The sequence below is a fragment of the Dipodomys ordii genome, unplaced genomic scaffold, assembly GCF_000151885.1.
Source record: "Dipodomys ordii isolate 6190 unplaced genomic scaffold, Dord_2.0 Scaffold132, whole genome shotgun sequence".
Classification (NCBI taxonomy): domain Eukaryota; kingdom Metazoa; phylum Chordata; class Mammalia; order Rodentia; family Heteromyidae; genus Dipodomys; species Dipodomys ordii.
This window is the reverse complement of record NW_012267348.1, coordinates 1,136,363-1,159,899: the sequence shown is the minus strand read 5'-3', so window position 1 is coordinate 1,159,899 and position 23,537 is coordinate 1,136,363. Positions and strand designations below refer to the sequence as shown.

Genomic DNA, 23,537 nt, shown 5'->3' with positions numbered 1-23,537 from the left:
GTAGGTATGGAAAGAAGTTACGTTCACGAAAAGTCACACTGAATCAGGGAACAAACAAGTTTCATCCATTGCTCAACTTCCAAAGAATTAATAGAGGCTGAATAGAAAATGGTCTTAAGAAGGATTGTAAATGTGCTTAAAGGCTCCCTGGAAAAAAAATGTAGTTGTTCTCAATATGCATTTTGAAACGACAGGGAATTGTTCAGAGACAGGCAATTTGTGATGAACATCACTTCCTTATAATCACACGAGGCATGAGTCCACAGTCACTGATACCTGGAATAAAAGTAAGTTCCCTCTCTCACAGACACAACAAGAAAAGAATATAAATAAAAGAAGGGAAAGAAGAATTAGGGTTACTTAAAATAATAAAACAAATGAAACTGAGTTGTGATTATTACTGTTCTCAGGATATGGTCCCTCTAAATCATATATGAAACAATACATCTGAAACAAAACACAGAAAACTTTCAGCTCTGCATGCCTAACTAAGAAGACATGCATAGTTAAAAAAAAACTGATCAGTGTTTACTGGTGTATGTGTAAAGTGATAGAAATCTGAATGAAATCACATCAGTCCACAAAATGGTGTTAATAGAAAGAACTGGAAGGGTTTAAATAGACCTACTTTCATCAATAAAATAGGCCAATAGTGATGAAGCTATTTCATCTTACAAATAATGAAGTAGAGATAGCTTATAATAGCTCCCTGAGAATCACTTTCAGGAGGATTTTTTATATTTTTTTTTACTGTAAACATGATGTCTACAGGGGTTGCAGTTCTTTTTAAAGTGTCACCTTTTCCCTTGTTTTCTTCCAGTTTTTTTCACATACAATCCCACTCTCCCAGAACTTATATAGTTCATTTTCAACCATGTCTAGTGAATTTTACTGCTGAATTAATTCAATCTTTGTGCTACAATTTCCATGCTTCACTTTACCCTCCCCAAATCAGATGAACTTACATAGAAGAAAAAAGGAACAGAAATCAAAAAAAGCAAAAAATAAAGGGGGGGATAAGACAAAAAACATAAAAAGTAAAATTTTTAAAAAACTCTCAGAGTTCATTTCAATAAGCAATATTTTAAATGATCAAATGTACATAGCTATTGAGCATTTGTGGTACTCTCCTATAGATATCCTCTCTGGTCGCACTGTATCAATGCTTAGAGTCCTGTTTAGCTTGGCATGTTCAATTGTAAATTTTATTTTTAATATCTATTGTGCTTATGTACACTCTAAATACTATGAATAAGGGAAATCAAGCAACCTATGTTTCGTTGGGTGTGGCCTATTTTGCTTAATATAATTTTTTCGAACTATTTCCATTTCCTTAAGAATGAAGCAATATGATTCTTTCTAATGGAAGCATAGAGTTACATTGTGTATGCACACCAAAATGTCTTGATCCATTCATCCACTGATGGGCATCTTGGCTGATCATATATCTTGGCTATGGTAAACAATGCTGCAATGAACACAGTTTGTGATCTATTGGATAAATGCCTGGGAGTTTGATCGTTTGGCATAGGGAAGCCCTATGGTAACTTTTGTTGGAACCTCTATACTGATTGTGAGAGTGATTGAACAATTTAACATTCCTACCAACACCGAAGTAGGATTCCCAAATGACCCTGTGAGATTGTTAGTTTTCTTGATAATGGCCATTCAAATCAGAATGAGGTAGAATCTCAATGTTGTTTTGAATTGCATTTCTTTTTTATTTGCATTTCTAATTTTTGATTTGCATTTTTGATTTGCATTTCAGTTTTACTACAATGGCTTTGTAATATAGTTTGAAGTTTGTTATAGTCCACCAGCATTGTTCTTCCTCCTAAGGATTGTTTTTGCTATCCAGGGTCTTCTATTATTCCATATGAATATTTCGATTGCTTTCTCTATACCACTCAAGAATGTTGTTGGGGTTTTGATAGGTCTTACACTGAATTTGTAAACAGTTTGGGCAGTACCATTTTTACAATGTCAATCATTTCAATCTAGGAATAGGAAAGTTTTCCATTTCCTCAAATCTACTTTAATTTCTTGTTTGTGATTGTTAACGTTTTTGTCATAGAGATGCTTCAAATTTTTGGTTAATTCTGAGGTATGTTTTTGAGGTTATTACAAATTGAATTACTTTCCTGATTTCAGCCTCACTCTTCTCATTGTTGACATACAGAAAAGCTACTGATTTTTGTGGGTTAATTCTATACCCTGCTACTTTGCTCAAGTAAATTTATCTGGAGGTATCTAGAAGTTTCTTTAAATACAGGATCATGCCATCTGCAAAGAGGGAGAATGTTACTTCTTCCTTCCCTATTTGGATCCCCTTTATGTTTTTCTATTTCCGATTGCTCTTTCTAGGAATTCCAGTACTGTATTGAAGAGGACTGGAGAGAGTGGACATCCTTATCTCATTCCTGATTTTAGAGGAAATGGCTTTAACTTTTCACCAGGAAGTATAATGCTGGCTCTAGGTTTGACCTACACAGCCTTATATTGAGGAATGTTCCATGGATGGCTAGCTTCTCCAGAGATTTTTTATCATAAAGTTGTGTTGCATCTTGACAAATGCTTTTTCTGCATCTTATGAGATGTTCGTGTGGTTTTTGTCCTTCTCCTGTTGATGTGATAAATTACATAGACTTGCATATATTGAACCAGTTTTCCAACCCTAGCATGAATTTTGTTTGATCATGATATATGACTTTTGTTTGTTCTTGAATTCACTTCATCAGAATTTTATGGAGAAATTTTGCATGGATGTTCATTAAAGCTATGTCTACAGTTCTCTTTCTTTGATGAGTCTCTATCTAGTTTTGGGATGCGGGTTATGTTAGATGCATAGAAGGAGATCTTTCACTTTCAATTTTCTTGAAGAGTTTAAGGAGTATTGGAGTTACTTCTCCTTTGAAGGCCTTATAAAATTTGTCTGTGAATACATCTGGTCCTGGCCTTTCTTTGGAGGGGAAGTGTTTTATTTTCATTTCTATTACTATCTATGCCTATCATTACTTGATAGGCATTTATTTGGTTGATATAAATTTTCTTGGTTTACTTTGCATATATGAACATTCACTAGCAATTTATTCCTGATTCTCCAATTTGTTAACATAAAGGTTTACAACATATTCCCTTATAATATTTTCTATCTTAGTTGCTTCTGTTGTGATGTTCCTATTTCTGTCTCTAATTTTATTCATTTGGGTGTGTTCTCTTCTTTTTCCGTCAGATTTGTTAAGGGTCCATCAATTTTGTTAATCTTTTTTAAAGAAATAACTCTTCGTTTTGTTGATCCCTGCTATGGCTTTTTGCAAGTCTAATTCATTTAATTCTGATTCAATTTTAATTATTTATTTCTATCTACTGGATTGGGGTTTGACTTTTTGCTCTATTTCAAGGTACTTAAGGTGCATCATTAAATTCTGGTTTGAGATTTCTTCAATTTGTTGATATGGGCATTCAAAGCTATAAATTTTCCTCTGAGTATTGCTTTTTCTGTGTCACAGAAGAGCTGGTATTTTGTGTGTTCATTTTTCTTAAGTTGTATAAATGTATGAATTTCAGTTCTGATCTCTTTAATAACTCCCTGGCCACTCAATGGCTATTCAGTCTCCATGAGTTAAAGAATTTTCTGTGATGGTTTGTGGTAAGACAGATGCATTTATGTGAATTGGCACAGATTTGCTTTGTGACCTAAAATATAACTTATTTTGGAGAATGTTCCATGAATATTCTGAATGTGTATTCTGATGTTACTGGGTGACATAATCTGTTGCTGTCTGTTATGTCTTGATCAATGCAACTACTTAGGTCTGTAGAGTTTTTCCTAGGTTTATATATCCAGAGACAAAAGCAAAGCAGTGAAGTCATCAACAATCAATGTGTTTCGATCTATGTATTTTTAGGTTAAGTAGTATTTGTTTGATGAAGTTTGATGGTCCAAATTTTGGTGTATAGATATTGAGAACTGTTATATCCTCCTATAGGAGAGATACCTTTATTAGTGTATAATAACCTTCTTTAATCTTCTCACTAATTTTATCTGATATTATTTTTATCTGATATTATTTTATCTGATATTAGAATTGCTACTCCAGTCTATTTATGGGTGCCAACTGCTTGAAAGATTTTATTCCACCTTTTCACTTTCAGAGTATGTTGGTTTTTGCGGACAAGATGTATCTCTTGAAGGCAGTAGATGGATGGCCTTGCTTTTTGATCCAACTAGTCATTCTACATCATTTAATTAGAGAGTTAAGTCCATTCATATTGACAGAACTAAGAAACATTTGGTAGTTCCTGCCACGATATTCACTTTCTTAGGGGTTGTGCCTATCATTTCTTGCTATATTTATATAGTATTCTGGGGTGAGGGGCCATTTCTATGCAGTTGGGGGGTCCTATATATAGGACATCTTTAAATATGTTCTGATGTCCTTGTTTGATGGAGAAAATTGCTTGAGTTTTTCTGTGTAATGAAAAGTTTTTTATTTGGCCCTTGGGTAATGCTGAGTACATATTCTTGGTTGGTAGTTGTTTGCCTTTAAGGTAATGTAATACATTATTTCAGGCTCTCCTTGCTTTTATGGTCTCAACTGAGAAATATGTCTTTCTTTTCACTGTTTTTCCTTTATAAGTAATTCATCTTTTCTGACAATTTTAAGGGTCCTTCCCTTGGTCTCTATGGTCCTGTGGAGATTACAATATGGCAGTAGGAGGTTCTTTTCTAGTCTGATTTGTTTGGAGTTCTTGTATCCAAATGGACCTATCACTTTGGATATTCAGGAAATTCTCTTCGAATTCTACTAAATGTTTCCTATCCCTTTAATTGCCTTGTCTTGTCTTTGCTCTGTACCCATCAGTCTTAAATTAGGTCTTCTGATTGAATCCTGAAGTTCTGCAAGCTTGTTTCTGGGACTGTTCTGGATAATTATCTTCTCTTTCTATATAACATCTGTCTTCTTTGTTTTCTTATTTTCAGACTTATACTTTATCATTTTGATAGTGTCTATCTCCTTTTCTTTCTTTTAGGTCTTAAATGGAATTATTTACTTTGGTTACTTGTGTCTTCTCCCATATCTTTTAGCTGAGTGACTTTTTTCATTGGACTCCCTTTCCTTCTCCTGGCATTTATTTAACTTTCCATTTGTGGACTCCATAAAATCCTCTAATAAGCTTCAGTTAGTACATAACCTTATGTAGACTTTCTATCTTCCATCAGCAGTGGTTTTAAAGCATTTTGAGAACTAGCTTCTAGGTCCTTCATTGTCTTCTCTACTGCCTGGTAATTTTTTGTGGGAGAATTCATAACCACACAGAACACTATATATATATATATATCTCATAGAACCCTACAATTGCATAGACTATAGAGGTTTTAAATTACAGGCAAGTATTCCTTTATCTAAACACTCTTACACTTTTGTTTTGGGAGGAGTATTGTGGTGCAGAAAAAGAGATTATATATAGTTGTAGGTAGTGAGCAAATCTGTTGTAAGGATCAGGTAAACCAAACCAACAAAAAACATAACAGAAAGTGCCAACTAGACAGAATCAAACTGGACACAAATACAGTCAAGCAAACAATAAGGGAATGAGAGAATAAAGAAAAGAAAGAGAAAAGGATCAGAAATGAAGGTAACGAAATAAAAATAAAACTAAAAGAAATAGAAAGAAAAATAAAGGAAGTAAAAAATAATAGAAAAGGAAAAGAAGGGAAAAAAACTAAAAATAAATTTTAAAATATAGCCAGAATTAATTAAGCACACAACTAAAAACAGGCTTAGCAATTATCATAGTCTGCATATCTGAGACTAAACAACAACCAAAAAAAAATGAGTCCTGCAATTTGGAGGATCATTTATTTCCCCATGTCTAGTATGCAGTATCTTAGTGGAGGCTCTGTTTTAGTTACTGAGATCTGCAACTGTCTTTTGTAGCCAATATATGGGTGGCACCAGGAAGTGGAGTTCCTTTTTCATAGGTAGGATACATCCAGAGGCTTGGGTGGTGGTGGAATTCTGAAGCCTTTTTGACCTGTGGGTGTAGCTGTTACCTAGATTCCCATTCTCAGTAAGAAATAACTAGGTTTTTGAACCCTGTCTGTAGCTTACTTATGAATCAAAGAGCAAAGATGAATTCTCTAATTAGTTTGTTTGAGTAGTCAGAAGAACTTTCTGCCTTACGAAATTGGAGTCAGTATAACTCTCCTCCTGCTGTATAGGAGGCAGCAATGAGGGGTGTGGCACTTTAGTTCACAGGTAGGCTCTTAACTGTAGAGTGCTTGAGTGTGGGTGGAGCTGTGGTATATCTGGAATCTGTAGCATTTGTAGATATGGAAGGGAGGCTAGCCCCTGGATTCCTACACTCAGTATGGCCTAGAAACACACTCAGCTTTTAAGAACTGTCTGGTTTTTTTGGGGGGAGGGGGGGATGTCAGTGATATTTTAGAGACTTTTGATTTTGTAATTCCAAGGTGCTCTTCTGGCCAAAGGCCTGACTGCAATGCCTGCTTGCTCACTGAAGAAGCCTCCCAATGAGTGGGCTTTGAGTTGCCACCAAAGAAGGGTGGTGCAAGAGTATCAGATTTCTTTGCTCTTTCCAAAAATGGAGACATTTCTTCTGCAAATGTTTCCATCCAGGTGCTTTGGCAGCTTCTTTTCCACTTTCATAAATAGTATTCTTATTGGGGATGGTAAGAGGCTTCCATCCAGGTGTTGAAGGAGATGTCTCTTGTGAAGTATTCACATTTCCCTTGGTGATGCTCTGAACCATCCCTATTGTGATGAATTTTCTCTGCATCTGATGGTGGATGGCTCAGCTGTGGGCTTCCACTTTTTCCTGTTCAGGCCCTTTAAATTCCACAGTGAAGCTTTGGGCAAATTCTGAGGCATAGCCACTGCTACCACTAACGCTGACACTGTTAGTGGCACACTGGTTTCTGTCTTCTTATACAATCAGTCCATAATCTTCTTTTTTGTTGTCTATCTCTGTATAATTTTAGCTTACTTGATGTGACTCTCTAGATGTGGAATGCCTGATGGAACCTTAAAACCATGCTTCTTGGGAGAGAGCTTAGGTTGTTCCCTGTTCTCATTCAACAATTTTCTAATCCAAGGTAAATTTTTAAATAAATATTTATTCATACCACAGAAAAGGCTTCTCTAAGGAGAATACAGTTACAGAGGATAAAGCTGTATTCTTCCATTAAAATATGCATTTTTTGCTTTTTTTTAATGGCCATAAACTCAATAAAAAATGAAAAGTGATGCAATTGAACCTCCATGAAAAGCAGAGGCCTGGGAAGGTCTGTACCTTTAATGGACAAAAGAACAGCCCAATGAATTACATCACATGCTTCGTATGAAGTCCATGTGGACTTCAGGCACACCTCATCCTGTCTGAAAATTCTCCCCCCACTGATGTCTGGGACACAACCAACACCCTGACAAAACCACTCTGCCAAGGAAAACAGCTTCTTTTTCACTGCAGATACAACTCTCATGTCTAGAAAGTGATATGCTTATTATTATGCAGTTTGGGGTATGAGGTTTGTAAGCCATCAGGGTTTATAAGAAAATGTGTTACAAATTCAGAATAAAGACAGAGAGATCTAAGACAGCAGAGTGGCGTCTTTGGCAAACATGAAAAACAGAGGGAGCAGCTAATATAGAAATACTGGGATCAGTAGATGAAAAATGTGTTAGGCTAGGAACAAAGCCTTGTACAGAAAAGGGATGCCATCATTCTTGGAAAAACAATTATTTATATGGTACATTCCATTCTCAAAGGCTCAATAATGTTCCTGAAAGTAAATGCTTTCCACAGCCTGTTAGACTCAGCTCTCCAGTCTGATTCCTCTCAGACCTTTGAGTTGGGATAGAAAATGGACTTTCCAACAAGGAAGAGCTGTACAGATCAGGATGTCTTCAAGAGTCTCATATCTCAGGGACAATATCCACAGGCCAAAGATGTCCTAAATGCTAAGAATTCTACCTGCAAACACGTCAACTGTTCTGCTTTAACAACAGCTGAGATTTTAAGTATCTGCTTCTTGTTTTTGCAACCTATTTTCCACCTTCCCCAAAGGTGTAATATCCTGGTTACAATGATATACTATTTATAAGAACAATTTAGATCTTCCCTTCTATTTAATTTATACAACTTTCAAGAGGCTCTACTTTTCAGGTGTCCAAGATAAAAATGGGACTGCATTACCATCTCCATGGCTACTTAAAATATTTTCTTCTGGGCTGGGAAGGTGGCTCAGTGGTTGAGTGCTAGCCTGGCATGCATGAGGGCCTGGGTTTGATTCCTCAGTACCACATAAGCAGAAAAAGCTGGAAGAGTGGCACTGTGGCTCAAGTGGTAGAGTGCTAGTCTTAAGCTGAAGAGCTGAGGGACAGTACACAGGCCCAGAGTTCAGGCCCCATGACAGACAAAAAAAATATTTTCTTCTCCTCTAATCTACATGCTTTATATATTGTAATAATCAGCATTTCTAGGCTTAAATAAGAAATCCCGATTGCCTCTCAAAGCAGGAGAATTTTTCAGTCATTAAAGAATGAGAACTAAATGTTAGGGCTCAGCCATTAAGAATGTTCTTTTAAGGGAGAAAACTTAAAAACTGAATCTTGCTAGCACTTTTTAGCTAATGTGTATCTTCTTATAAGGGATATCTATGAAATAGAATTCATTTTTTATTTTTATTTCTTAAAAACCCATTTTCACATAAGTCAGTTTAAACATAATAATCATTTTATCATTTTATTATTTGCTAATACTTTACCTGCAATATTTTATTTAATCATCTTTTAATCCCCAGATCTACCCTTTAAGTATGTCAGAAAGAAAGTATGGCTGAGGGACATAGGTCAGTTTCCAAGGCCATGAAGGGCAGAAACACCATGCAAGAATCTGCTTGTCTTCTGCCACACTGTTTCCACTCACTGAACCATGAGCTTCTTGAACATTCTTCAGACCTGACCTCCTTTGGAACTTTTGAAAAGTAACTAGCCATTGTGTTAGATAAATCTACTCAAAGATTGATGACCTGTCAGACAAATGGAGTCAATAATTGTTATGACTTGCTTGCTGAAGTTATTTTCTTCACCTGGATAACTACATGAAGGGGGTAGAGTTTTCCATGTTTATGGTACTTTCCGCTGTAGAATAACTTGGCCAATCTGTCAGGCCTCTGGTTGTTGGATGACAACATGAGGAGGAGAGGCTGATTCTAGAACAATAATTTCCCCCAAATTTGTTGAGTTCACTCACTGTTGTATCGATGGTATGCATTCACAAAGTGATCGGCGCATCCAAAGACTGTACTTGCTGCACCTCAGCTCAACTCTCTAAGAAGAAAGAACTACCAAAAGGAAACCAGAATGGAAGATTGTACACGAAACTGATTTGAAATTCTGTGGCAATCCCTGAAAGAAAATGGTTACAACCAACTCCACTCCACAGCTTACTTCTGGTATCTCTTATCTTTGATATACATTTTTGGTATAGTAGCACTGCCTACCTAAAGAATGAAAGTTGACAGAAGCCCAGTATTTGGTTATTCTCCCTTTGAATAAGTACACATATGTATGCATACACTAGATATTATTATATTATAATACTAAATATCATTTCCTGTCCATAATTTGATACTTCTGCATAGAGCATAAATATATTTAATAACTGAGATAAAACATGTAAACGGTTCTCTCCTATTTTTCTCTAACTCTGCTGTATCATTTAATACAGAAACATTACTAAAATGGAGAAAAATGATATTTAAGGATAAATGGTAGAAAAATTGATAAAAAGCTTGGGTAGGGTGGCATTATCTACAAGGAAATGTGCTCTTTGCCTGACATATAAATGTAACTCCCCTGTTTTTAGCATTTTCAAATTAAAAAAAAAGAATATATGGGAGAAAAATAAGCAAAAAAATTAACTTTATATGGTGATTATTTTCAGAAGAGCAATAGTTAAGACAGAAGTAAACAAAAGCATCTAAAAGTCTCAAAAGAGATTTCTTACCAATCTAGTAATTAATGTTTACTTAACATTAATTATTAATTATAATTAATAATTTGATAATAAATATGTTATTACACACAAGAATAGTAGATATTTGGTGCTCCATCCACCTAATCAATTTCAAGCACCTAATTTGAATTTTGAAAATATAAGCTAATTCTTTAAAACTAACAACTATAATATAAATCAATAGATCAAATTATTCAAATAATATTTTATAATTATTCCATAACAACTGATGTTAATAACAATAATATAAACAATGCCTGATGTTTCTTGAATGCATTTTAAAGCTCACATAACTGCTTTAAATAAAGCAAATCACTGAAGAATTATGATGGGACTCAATTTATGGATGAAGAAAGCAAGGTTTATAAAGATTGGGTAATTTGAGTAAATGAGAACACTAAGACTTAAAGTTACTTACGTCTTATGCTAAAACTACAGTGTCTTGATACCACTAAAATGATTTACATTGACTTATAAGACCAGGACATTTTGAGACAAACACTTTCTAGAGATGGGCAATAAATCTGGCAACATAGCAATTAAAAAAAACAGCAAACTTAGAATAACTGAAAATGAAAAAAAAGTATTAAAATATGTCTATTCCCATGACAACAAAAAACCAAAGAAACTCACCAGATGAGCCTGAAGCTCACAGTGAGCAGAAATTCCACCAAAAGTTTTCTCTGGCCCCTTTCTGAAATATTTATTTCTGAATTAATCTTCTACATTCTCCTTTATTTTTCAATATATTTCATAATATTACATTAACAAGATAATGTAGGCATTGGAAACAAGCATGTGTGCAAATAATAACTTTTTAGTCCTGCCAAGGATGTAAGAGTCTGCAACTCTGGGCATACCTTTGTCTTCATGAACTTGGAGTGACTTTTGTAAACCTCTATTTGTTTGATCTCTTCCTCACGGTCCTCAGTATTCAACACACCATTAGCTTTTAACATCTGGATCTCATCCTCAAGGTCCCTTATGTTTCGCTCCAATGAAGCAATTTTTGTGTCCTGTTGGTAAAAAACAAAGAAAAAGAAAACTTTTTTCAGCCTTTTCAGATCATATTTAGGAAAGCAGCTTTGGTAGAGATAGATTCACTTTGGTGCTGACTAATCCTGAATTAAGAATGGCTTATGTTTTCTCTTCTGGGGACCATCTGAATGATAATTGTTTGAAATCTCTGTCAATTGTGTGTCCATACATTACAGTTACCTAGATATGTTTCACTAATATCCAGAACCAAACTAACAAATAATAGTGACACAAGTGATCTAAAGTGTTAAAAACAAAACTAAACATTATTTTAATGGGCAAATTTGTAGCTTAGATTATAGCTAACCAAGTTATATTTTTGAGTTCACTTATTCACAAAAAATAGTTTGTTCATGTATACATTCTATAGCTGGGTTTATAAGGCATGCTTGGAATTTGACTCTAAGAGAGAAAGAAATCCAAACCTACTAATGGAGAAAAGGATTCTCATCTAAAACACAGACAAACGTGAAATTAAATCACTGAATCTTGACTTAGTATGACCGATACACTAAATATTGAAAATGTATAGCAACTGGAAGTAATATATCACAACATCATGATTTATTTTGTGAGCAGTCAAGTCCCTACGTGACAAAAAACATGATTACCTTGCAGGACATTTCTAACCTATTGATTTACAGGCCTAAAAAACTAGAAATATTACATTCAGATGTGGGATTAATTGAGAAAAAACATTCAATGACAGACAAGAGAGTGTATAATACGAAACAAAGCTTCAGAAAGTATAGAAGAGAAAGCTCTTACAGGAGAAGGGAACACACACACGTGCACTTGTACACACACACACACACACACACACACACACACAAATGCAACATTTCCCAGCCTTAGGAATTAGATTCAAATCAATCTTTGTAACGAAACCTTTGAAGAGTGACTAAGTTTTTCTAGCAGTTGCCATGTACCTGTGATTTCATTGCAAAGATTAAAGGAAACTTCATTATATTTATTACTGAATATTAAGGAAAATAAGCCAATTCTTATGGGGTCCTGGATGTGGGGGTGAGGGGATTTTAAGAACCTAAAAACTAAAAATTCATAAAATAAATACAATGAATAGGCTACTCTATAATTAATTCTTAAGAAAATGACTGTTATGTCTGTTCCTACTTTGTTGCTATTGTTTTATTTTTCTGTTACAAGTACAGGCATATCTCATGTGACAGTTACTATTATGAACATCATACCATACTTAAAAGAAGAAGAAGAAGAATTGTAACAACTATCTACTGTGCTCTATGTTGTACCTACAACCACACATTCAAAATGTACTTGACAATTTCATTAATTCTCAGGGAAAAAAGAACAAGGAGGTGAAACTAAAGGATTGAAAATGTTCAAGATTATGAAATGCTACATTTGGCTGTTTCATTTTCTTTCAAAAATAATACCTACTTGCCTACTCAGAAAACTGAAATCTGAGGATAGTGGTTCAAAGCCAGCATGTCCAGAAGTAGATCTGTAGCTCAAAAGATACAGCATTAGCCTTAAGCAAAAAAGCTCAAGGATAGTGTCCAAGCCATCAGAGAGAGTACCCAGGCCCTGAGTTTAAGCCCCAGGACAGAACAAAAAAAGATAAAAAATACCTGTTGTGTTCTTCCCAGTTATAAAAGCAATATACTTTATAGAAAATAGGTAAAATGTCTTTAATGCTACTAGTCTGAGTTAACCACCATTCATGTTATTATGCATAGTTTCCTAGTGGTTTTCAATTATAGATGCAATTTCTGGAAATGTAATTTCTAGAAATCTTTTTATACTGTCAGTTTAAGTAGGAACACTGTTACAAACTGAAACAATTGTTTCCCAAAATTTATGTGGTATTATTAGGAGATGGGGCCTGGGAAGTAGTTAAAAGTAAATGAGGTCATAGGGATCAGGTCTTCATAATGACATTAGTGCTCCTAGAAAACACACTAGAATTATCTCCATTTCTCTTTCTCCTATATAAGGTCCCAGCCAGGAGGTAGCTAACTGCAAATCAAGAACAGCCCACACCAGAAGCCATCCATGCTGACATCTTTATCTCAGACTCAGCCTTCAGAATTATGAGAAAAAAAAACACAAAATTCCATTGATTATGTCACCCAGCCTACAGCTTGCTAAGACAGCTCAAACAGACAAAGGAAATCACTTGTGGTGACTCATTTAAGTTCTGAGCTATGAGATCCCCACAGATTCAAAAAGCAGCAGCAGCAATAATTTTTAAAAAAGGGTAGGGGGAAATTTTTTCTAAAAGTTTATAAGAATCCTCCCATACAAGTGACATTTAAATCAAAACTTCTTCCTAACTATAAAATGGGACAGGCTCAAGATTATTAAAAACTTTTTGAAGAGTCCTGTAATGATGACTGTCTGTACTCTGATTATTCAGATAAACCCACTGTTAACATTTTTGTTATTCCTATGGGAAAATTAAGATTATAATTTCATTCTAAAACAGATTCAGAAATATCAAAATTCTAATCAATATGTAAAAATTCTCTCTCTATTGAAACACAAATGGACCAACGGTGAAGTTTACAGATAAATACAATCTTTCCAGGAGTTAGACTATAGACGTGGGTCAGAAAGGCTCAAGTGGTATAGTTCTTGCCTAGCAAGCGGGAAGCCTTGACTTCTGTTCCTAGTACTGGGGAAAAAAAGATTTAACTGTAAGTTAAAGGAGCAAAAGGGTCAACATTCCTGGCTATTCATTGGGATTTCAGACTCCTATCCAAAATGACCATATTTATGTGTCTGCAGATGCCCAAATATATATACAGATAAGTATCTGTGTGATTATTCAGCAATACACTTTTTGTGCCTCACAATTTAGATACTACTGGGTAGAATTTTGAACCTCGATTGTATAGGCCAGGGGAGAAAGATGTGATTCTTTTACAAACTCTCAGATGTGCTCCAATCAACTTTGTTAGCAATGACCATAGCTCTGACTTCTAAATGGGTTTGAAGGAACTTCACAAGATAAAGGGAAGGGGAGAAAGAGGGAGAAGAAAGGAGGATGGGAGAAAGCAGTGGGAAGGGAAACAGGGAAGGAAGGAGGAATAAAGGGGAATGGAGGGAGAAAGAATAGGATACGAGAATAGAATGCAGAGAGAAAGACTTTAATAAGAGTATATTTTGTTATGTTCATGTAATTTTTTCTGAATTAAGAAGTCAACTTTAAGAGCAATAAAATTTATTCTAAAACCATATGCATAGATAAAAAGTAAGTAAGAAGTCACAATTAGGATAAATAGAGGAGTACAGATACAGTACAGATACAAAAATCATAGAATTGGGCTTCAGTGACTCATGACTGTAATCCTAGCTACTCAGGAGGCTGTGATTTAGGGTGTTGTTTTGAAGTGAGCCTGGCAGAGTAGTCCCGAAGACTCCTTTCTGTGATTATCAAACAAAAACTCAGAAATTAAAGTGTGACTCAGATGGTAGAGTTTTATCTTGAGTGAAAAAGCCAAGCAAGGGCTCAGGCCTGGAGTTCAACTAAACAAATAAGCAATAACAACAACAACAACAAATACAGTCACAGTGGATTTGGGTTGCAAGAAGATATTTAAAATATCCAGTCCAAGAAAGACTGAGGAAATTACACCTGCAAACATAATGGCTACCACACTGGTTATTTTATCTTATGTTCTTAAAAGAATCTCTAAGACTAACACGTATGACTACAAACTTATATAAGTGGACCATGATATTAATTTTGATACAGTGAAAGTGATATCAGTGTTACCTTTCAGAAGAGATACTAAACACACAGGCTCAGTAACTCAGTGAAGAACTTCAGTGAAGACTTCAACATCCGTAAACATAAATTTGGAAGGTAAAGACACATTTTATTTCCCAATTAACAATTGACTTTATGTTATTAATAACTGATAGTCTTTTAAAAAAAATACATTGTGATTTTAAAACTTATCTTTGATTTGCAATTAAGCAAATTCTAGAAACATAATTTGGGGGCTTCCTTAGAGATTAGAAATTAAAATACAATATAGAATAATTTTTTCTTAAGTACACAGAACTCAAATATTCCATGAAAGTGAAACTGTAAGGTCAAATAGTTTTGAGAACTGTCTATTAAGAGACTCTCAATACACACCAACATCAAGGGCTCTAAGAAACTTGCAGCAAAGAATTCTGTTTATTATGTCAGTATTATTAACTCTAGAAGTCAGCTCTCAAAAATTAAATTAGGACTTCAATGATTGAATTAAGCTTGAAGTTACATTATTAAACTGAAGAACCATAGTTGTGCTGGTAGCCTTAGTATGGCCTTGTTTGTGATCGTTTGGGTAAATGCCCAAAAGTAGGATTGCTGGGTCATAAGGGAGCTCTATGTGGAGTCTTTTGAGGAACCTCCATACTGCTTTCCAAAGTGGTCAAACTGAAGAACCAAAACAAGAATTTGGATGGAGAAGAAACTTGCCACAAGTATTCCAATTTTAAACAAGTGAAGTTAAAAATAAATAAAATGAGTGGGGTTTAAATATTCACATTGACTTCTATCACTTTTAAAATTATTTTTTAGTCTGGGATGGTGGTGCACAGTTGTAATCCCAACACTTGAGAAGCTGAGGCAAGTGAATGGCAAATTCAAGAGTCTGAGGCTATACAATGAAATTCAATTTTAAAAGAGAAAAGGAAAATCAGAAAAGCGACATGGAAGGAAAGGAGCCTGCTCTGACAATAGATAGCATTGTAACATCAGGTCTCCCATCCTTCTCAACTTACTACCTCATAACTCAGGTAACATGTCTCCAATAGACAGAACACCCATGAAATTGTCTTATAATCATACTTTGGTGGAAAAATTCTTTCAGTGGAGCAATTGCTAGAATATGTTTATTTCAGAAAAATATATGAACTACCTCTTTCAGGTTATATCTACATAAAATAACTTGAAATTTTAAAACAGAAAGCAGAGACAATGTCTACTTAAAGGTACATACCAATGACCATTTTATCTCTGCCATCCAAAAGATGCAAGATAAGTATCTGATAGACAATAATAAGCTACCAGAAATGAACTACTAGCAGCCATTTCCTCATGGCCATTTCTCTATTGATAATTTTTAAGCAAGCATGAATTTAGAATTTAGCACAAAACTTTGAGTATAGTAATTATAGCAATGCAAAAGCAAGTTGAGTAGGAATACTCTTTGTGTGTGTGTGTATTAACCAGGGCTTAAACTCAGGGGCTCATGTCAAACTCAGGGGCTCATGTCACTCAGCATTCTTGTTCATGCTGGTGCTTTAGCATTTAAGCCAGACCTCCAGTCTAGTGCTGGTTAATTGGAGATGAAGTCTCATGGCCTCTTCTATCCTGCTGGTTTTGGATAAGGATTCTTTTATCTCAGCCTCTGAGTATCAAAATACATGGAATATCATGTAGAACTTAATATGATTTAAAGACATTTTCTTCACTCTAAAATAAAACATAGTCTTTCCTTGCTACTCATAAGGTGGTCTATTCACCAGCAGCATGAGCATCATCTGGGGATTTTTTTTAGACGTACAAACTCTCAAGCCCCAATCCAAAACAAGTAAACTTGAATATGCATGTTCCCAAGATTGTTGGGTGATTCAGGTATTCTAAACGATTTCAAGTGTCCACAAGATAGACTGCAAAAAAAAAAAACACCAGGAAAACTATATTGGCTAAATATGTTTAGAAAAACACAAACATTTTCAAGAGCTATTCAAACTCACTAGACATGTTGAAAATGAACTATACAACTTGCGAGGGGGGGGATCAGGAGGGAAAAACTGGGAGAAAAGGAGAGAAAAGGTTTAAAAAGAAATGTACTCATTACCTAATTTATGTAACTGTAATCCCTCTGTACATCACTTTTACAATAGCAATAAAATATGTACTTTCAAAAAGAAAGAGCTATCCAACATGGCCCAAGGGTACAGCAATCCTTGGGATAAACTTTCTGGAGCATCCGTGCCAATTAGGATGCCTTATTACTCTTTTTGTGTTTGTCAAACATCATGTTCCCCTCAAGCAGCCAGAAACAGATTTCAATTCCTCTCTAGGAACTGCAAAGCACTGAAATGGTGAGGGGGTGGAACAGCAAAAAAAGTAATATCATTTAGTCACAAAAAGTAACAATTATGTTATTGCTCAGTGTCACAATGTGCTTTCCTTTCAAATATAGCAAGAATTACTGGTTTCATTTTAATATCAGGCCAAGAAAGAACATATAAGCAGTTTTTAAAGAGGACAGAATTCACCATGATCACATATCAGACTACAGGCAGTGATCAACAAACCTAAAGCCGATATGGTTAAAGAAGACGTGATCTAATGTTCAGGAAACGTCCCTATATAATTATATTACACTTTATTTAGAATAAAATTCTAAACTAGTATTACTGCATACCACAGAGTTCATGAAAGCTTGACTTTTAGAACTCATGTACTTGTAGCTGCCAGAGTAAGTGAGCAGCCCTAAGTTTTAGGCTATCTGATTAATGTTCTGCCTTTAGAAGGACTTTGTGTGGGATAACTATGGTCCCATGAGTCCCAAATAAGCAATCTAGGGGGGGGGGAAATGTCAACTTAGACATAACACCTATTTTGAGGAACTAAGACCTCATCTTCTTGGGCTTTATCAAACTATAGAAAGATAATGACCTGGCTTAGAAGATGTCAGGGGTATGCTGGAGATTTTTGGTGAGGTTTCTATTTTTTTATTTGTAAAGATATATGACTCTTTATGATCAAATATACAAGCACAGAATCAAGTCAGAGCAGATCAAATTAAAAGCAATTAGGACACTTTTATGTTTCTTTTCATGGCCTCATTTGCCTACTTCTGACTCATTCTTCATGAAATGGTGCCCTAGGAATGCACACTTCCTGTCTTCTTGACATCCTGACAGTGCCCAGTACTGATTACCTAGTGGTTCTTGTAAGATACTGTGACCTTTGAAGTTTTACTCTCCCTGCATGAATCTATTATGATCCATAATAGACTTAAATATGAAAAAAGGAGCCCATGACAAAATAATCCAGACAGAGATGATAGGAAGGAAGAAAATCTGACCCGCAGGGAGTGACAGCCTGGACACAAATCTTGGCTCAGGCTTTTACATTGTGAGACAGGATATTTAGTTTTTCTGAAATAAGGTCAAGTTCATGATAATGTTAAGAAAATTACAAATAATATGTAATGCATCAAAGAACCTCTCATAAAATCATTATTATAGCACTCCCTAACAATTCCCTAGTTCTAAAGGTACACGAATCAGTTGCTTCCATTTTTAATCAACCTAGTTTATTTATGAGCATGTTCCTAATTTTTCTGATCCTATAAAGCTGCTATCAGAATTAAATTAATAACATGTAAATCTCCCAGAATAATAGCGAACACATAGTAGGTGTTCAATAAGCATTACTGTCTCTCTGAGTCTGTGCTGTAGCATATGTGGTTGCTGTTATTGTCATTTTGTATGTGTAGCTTCTTTTACATTCATGAAATGAATCGTCCCAATTCCCTCTAATTGTAGTGAACATTTGATTACATGGCCTTGCCCAGGGGCAAGGACCATGGATCTTATGGACACAGTGATTGTTTATGATAAATTAATAACTCTAGTAAGGTCAATGAGGTTCTTTTGAAGAGGATGACTCTTTCTTTACTCTTTTGAGAGTAAAGAAAATAAAGCCTGTGGCGGGCTGTGGCCTTGACACCAGGCACTAAGAACTGGTCTGAATAATGGAATCCTTACAACATTATTTAAACAGACAACTGAACCATCCACTCTATGAAACATCAAAATATAAGAGCAAGGTTTCTGTCAATTATAATATGGTAATATATCACCTCAGTGGCAGTGTGAAAGATTAACACTAAAATGTGCATAAATAAAATATTCTATAAATATATAGACAGAGAAGAAAGAAGTGGGAAAGACTACCATACCACAGTCCAAACATATCCCAAAATCACAGGAACCCAATCTGATGTTTGGATAACGATAAAATTATCATAGAGACGATGAAATTCTTTACAGCTAGAAGTAATAACATGGATAAAATCAGAAGCACTATGTATAATGTCCATCATATAATACTTGAGAAAACTAGAGTCTCTGTCAAAGACAGGTAAAGAGACAGATAAAAGAGTTTAGGGTCACATTTTATTTCAGGGGAGTTGTAACTAAAATGTAGGTAAGGTTAGATGACAAACACCCTTACAACCAATCTGCGACTTCATTTTTCAGTTGTAATTAGGCACCTTATATAATCTGGTAAACATGGTATAAATAAAATGGCCTCTTTGCAGTTAATGATCAAAACAGAAGCCAAAATGGAACTGAGACAGTGAAAACGATACAATCAATCAGCTTAATGGTGAAGAAATTCTCTTTCAGTCATGGCATGACTGAGAATATACAGCAGAGAAAACAACTGTAAGAATTACCAAAATATAGAAAAATTTGTTTAAAAAAACTAGTGAGAGATATAGGAAAGTCTCAGGAAATAAGAAAGTGAGCAGTTTTGAAAAGAAGAGGAATCAAAGAAAGTTTCAGGACATGAAAGCAGCTTCAATTAAGTTGTATTATCAAAATTGGAAATTGATGGGCTGGGAAGATGGCTCAGTGGTAGAGCACTTGCCTTGCATGTCTGAGGCCCTGGGTTCGATTCCTCAGTACCACATAAGCAAAAAAAAAAAAAAGCCGGAAGTGGCGCTGTGGCTCAAGTGGTAGAGTGCTAGCCTTGTGCTGCTGAAGAGCTGAGGGACAGTGCCCAGGCCCAGAGTTCAGGCCCCACGACCGACCAAAAAAAAAAAACAAAATTGGAAATTGAACCCTAGAGTATTAAATCCCCTCGGGTCAGGGCTAATTGCCAACTGACTCAACAACCAGTATGGAACAAGACAAAAGTCAACCAAACAGACACCTCTAGGAACACTGAACTCTGGCCTGGGAAGCCCCTGTAGGATATGCCAATGTGGGGATGTGGAGATCCAGGCAAAAGCTTGAGTTGGGAGTATAGTTTTAGGATTGAGGGTAGCTGAGAAAGCCTTTCAGCATATCAACAACCAATGGAGTTTTCTGCATTGGGGATAAATAATAGCCTTGCATAGAAATCTACTTTAGTATAGAGTGGTTTCTACATGGAAAGGAGAACTGGGTAATTACAAATCATTTCAATGTTCCTGTGACAGACCCTGACACAAAGGCTCTCCAGTACCAGTCTGAGTACCACCTACACCAGAACCATCCAGAAAGATAGAGAAAAAAATGCAGATGCCATTGGGTTTTTTTACTCTTTTCTCATTCAAAAAAGGAAACAAAATGTTTGCATTTACTTGTAATTTGCATAGCCCAGAAAAGAAATCATATCAAAAGATTTACTGTTTATATCTACCTATCATCCCCATTTATGCCTTACCTAGGCATCTGTCAAAATATAAAGAGCTGGTCACTAGTAGCCCATGCTTTGATCCTGCTGAGGTCTGAGAATTATGGTTCAAAAATAGTCTAGACAGAAAAGTCTGTGAGACAAGTATCTCTAATGAGCCAGCAAAAAGCCAGAAGTGGAGGTGTGGTTCAATTAGCAGAGCACCAGACTTGAGCAAAAATAGTCAAGCAAGAGAGTAAGACCCTCAGTTCAAGCCCCAGGACCAGGAGAGAAAGACAGACAGATAGACAGAAACAGAGACAGACAGGGATTATGTTATTTATAGAACTACAATGCTAAGAAAATCTCATTAAGCCTTCCCCAATAATCCGATGAATTTTTTTAGTTGATTCTTTTCTTTTTTTTTTGCCAGTACAAAGGATTGAACTCTGGACTTCATACTTTTGCTTAGATTTTCATTTTAGGCTGCTGTACTTGAGTTATGCCTCTACTTCTGGCTATTTGAACATTAATTAGAGTTTCAGCATGGGTTTGCTTCTAACCTTCATTCTCAGATCTCAGCTTCCTGAGTAGCTAGATTTTGCAGCCAGTGCCTGGCTTTATTTCTTTTTATAATAATATATTTTACTTTATTATTTTTCAATTTTATCTTTACATAGTTGTTCAAAGAGGTTACAACTCTTAAGTCAGGTTATGAGTACAATGCATCTTGATCAATGTCATATTTTCCATCATTCTTCCCCATTTTCCCCTTCCATCCCTACCCTCAAGTTATAAGTTACATAGTTCAATTTTTACATAATAATCTTATAAATTAAAAACTCACTTCATTCATTTAACAGGCCAGGAGACCTACAAATGTCAAACAACCTACCCAAGGGTTCCTTTGGTCCTATGGAATGATTCCACTGACAGAAATGCTAGAAGACAGTAGGCCACATATTGGGACTCTCCTGTCCCCAGGCCAATCTCAAGAGAGACTAGCATCAGAGAAGGTATACTACCTGAAATTGAGCTGTTCTTGCTATTCCTTCCATATAGTATTTTTCCTCTAAAAATCACTGAGCAAGGCTGAGAAAAAATAGTGGAGAAGTTATGGAGAGAGAAAAGGAAGGAAAAACATTTGAAAACTGCTTCCAGATGAACAGTCTGCCCCACCCTCCTTAAATATGAACTGGATGTCATCTTTTATATACAAGTACAAAAAAGTGTTTGAATTTCAGCTGCTCATCTTCTAAGAAGTAGGAACTCAGTGAACACCGGGAGGCTGTTTGAAAAGACAGTCTTCTGACACTTCTGTTTCTCTTACAGTAAAATTTAAGACAAGAATGGATAAAGAAGCTGCCTGGTCATCTAGCAATCTGAACTTATTTTTTCATTCCTTTAAACCCATCCCTGGGTTGAGGTTGGGGCTTTCTAAGGACCTCTAAAACATACCACAAATCCCTCTATGTTCAACCAGTGTGTCTCATGGAAAAAGCAACAGGCAGCAATGGAATTCAGGCCACCCCAAGTCATCAGTGTGGCCTGATGGATGTGGAAACTGAATCGTACCTAAGAGATGAGGCATGGGACAGCCCAAACACTGTCATTACTGCAACTTGAAAGGGGAAGTTCACATGAGGCCTGTGGCTGACTTCTCAACCCTGCTGGCAGGGGCTCATGCCAGCAAGGAAATTGCAATCCCTAAATAAACAATAGGTTGGGAACTGAGCAACATCAAGAAAAAGGGCAGTGGCGGTTGGCCTGGACTGGGCTGGTCAATACACAGCAAACAAGGCTAAGATTTAAACACTGAAAGAATGTCTTGTCAGATTCCCCAGGAGGTCCTCTGAGAATCTAAATTACCAGTTACCAAATCTCCAAGTTGGTATGATTTTCTTTAAAGCAGGATACTTAAGCCAATCCTGTACTTGCCACATGAGAATAGCAAAAGGCAGGGGAGGCAAGTGGTTTGCCAAGTGCCCAAGAACTAGAGAGCAAAGTTCCTGGGTCATTTATGACACAGACCATCATGCCATTTTGCTGGAACTCACTACTATTCTCCCCCTCCCCCCCACACACACTGGTTTCTCCTACAAAAGATACTTTTTAAACATTGTATTTTTATTAACTTTAAGTAATTGCAGAAAGGAGTTACCATTCAACAAATGTTTTTTTTTTTGGGGGGGGGCCCAGTAGTGGGGCCTGAACTCTGGGCCTGGGCCCTGTCCCTCAGCTCTTCAGCTCAAGGCTAGCGCTCTACCACTTGAGCCACAGCGCCACTTCTGGCTTTTTTCTTTTTGCTTATGTGGTGCTGAGGAATCGAACCCAGGGCCTCAGGCATGCAAGGCAAGCGCTCTACCACTGAGCCACCTTCCCAGCCCCTCAACAAATGTTTTGAAGTACAATGTATCTTGATTAAGGTCACCCCTTTCATCATACTTCCCTGTCCTTGCAATCTAAGCCTTCCCTTCAACTTTTTTAGTTTTACAGGACATTTGCTCCCTACTTTCTCTCTTCATTTGTTTGCCCGCCCCCTCATGACATTGCCCCATACCTTTCAAGTGCCAGTTTCTGGATTTCATTTTGTTGCATTGTTAGTTTTTTTCTAACAAATTTATTATTTTCCCCTATGTAACAATTTCTGATCATTCCTATATAATAAAAGCATGTAATTGAAAAAATGAAAAATCAAATAGAAAAAAAGAAGACAAAAATCATTTATAACTTCCCCCACTCAGATTACATATGAACACTTTGGTACATTTTGTTCAACTGTTTACTCTACATTGATTAAATCTCTTTAATATGTCAATAATAATCTGGGCAAGGTGGTATGCCTCTCAGAAGGATGAGTCAAGAGGATCACATGAGACCATAAATTTGAGGCTAGCTAGGAAACAGGTCAGATCAATTCCCAAAAGAAAAAACCAACAGGATGGAATAGGAGAAACCGTAGGATTCCTTGGCAGAGGCTGAAATTTTCTTAATAGAGACCCAGAAACACAACAAATCAAAGAAAGGTTGGACAAATGGGATTGCATGAAATTGCAGAGCTTCTGCATGG

At 36.0% G+C, this 23,537-nt stretch overlaps 1 protein-coding gene across 1 annotated transcript in view; it reads right to left on the bottom strand.

Annotated features, from left to right (window-relative positions):
- The window catches only part of Erc2 (ELKS/RAB6-interacting/CAST family member 2), a 784,984-nt gene that overhangs the window by 465,174 nt on the left and 296,273 nt on the right, over positions 1-23,537 (bottom strand). The window contains exon 4 of the mRNA XM_013030719.1: positions 10,905-11,060. Within this exon, the coding sequence (XP_012886173.1) occupies positions 10,905-11,060 (156 nt within the window). The remainder of the gene's footprint in view (positions 1-10,904; positions 11,061-23,537) is intronic.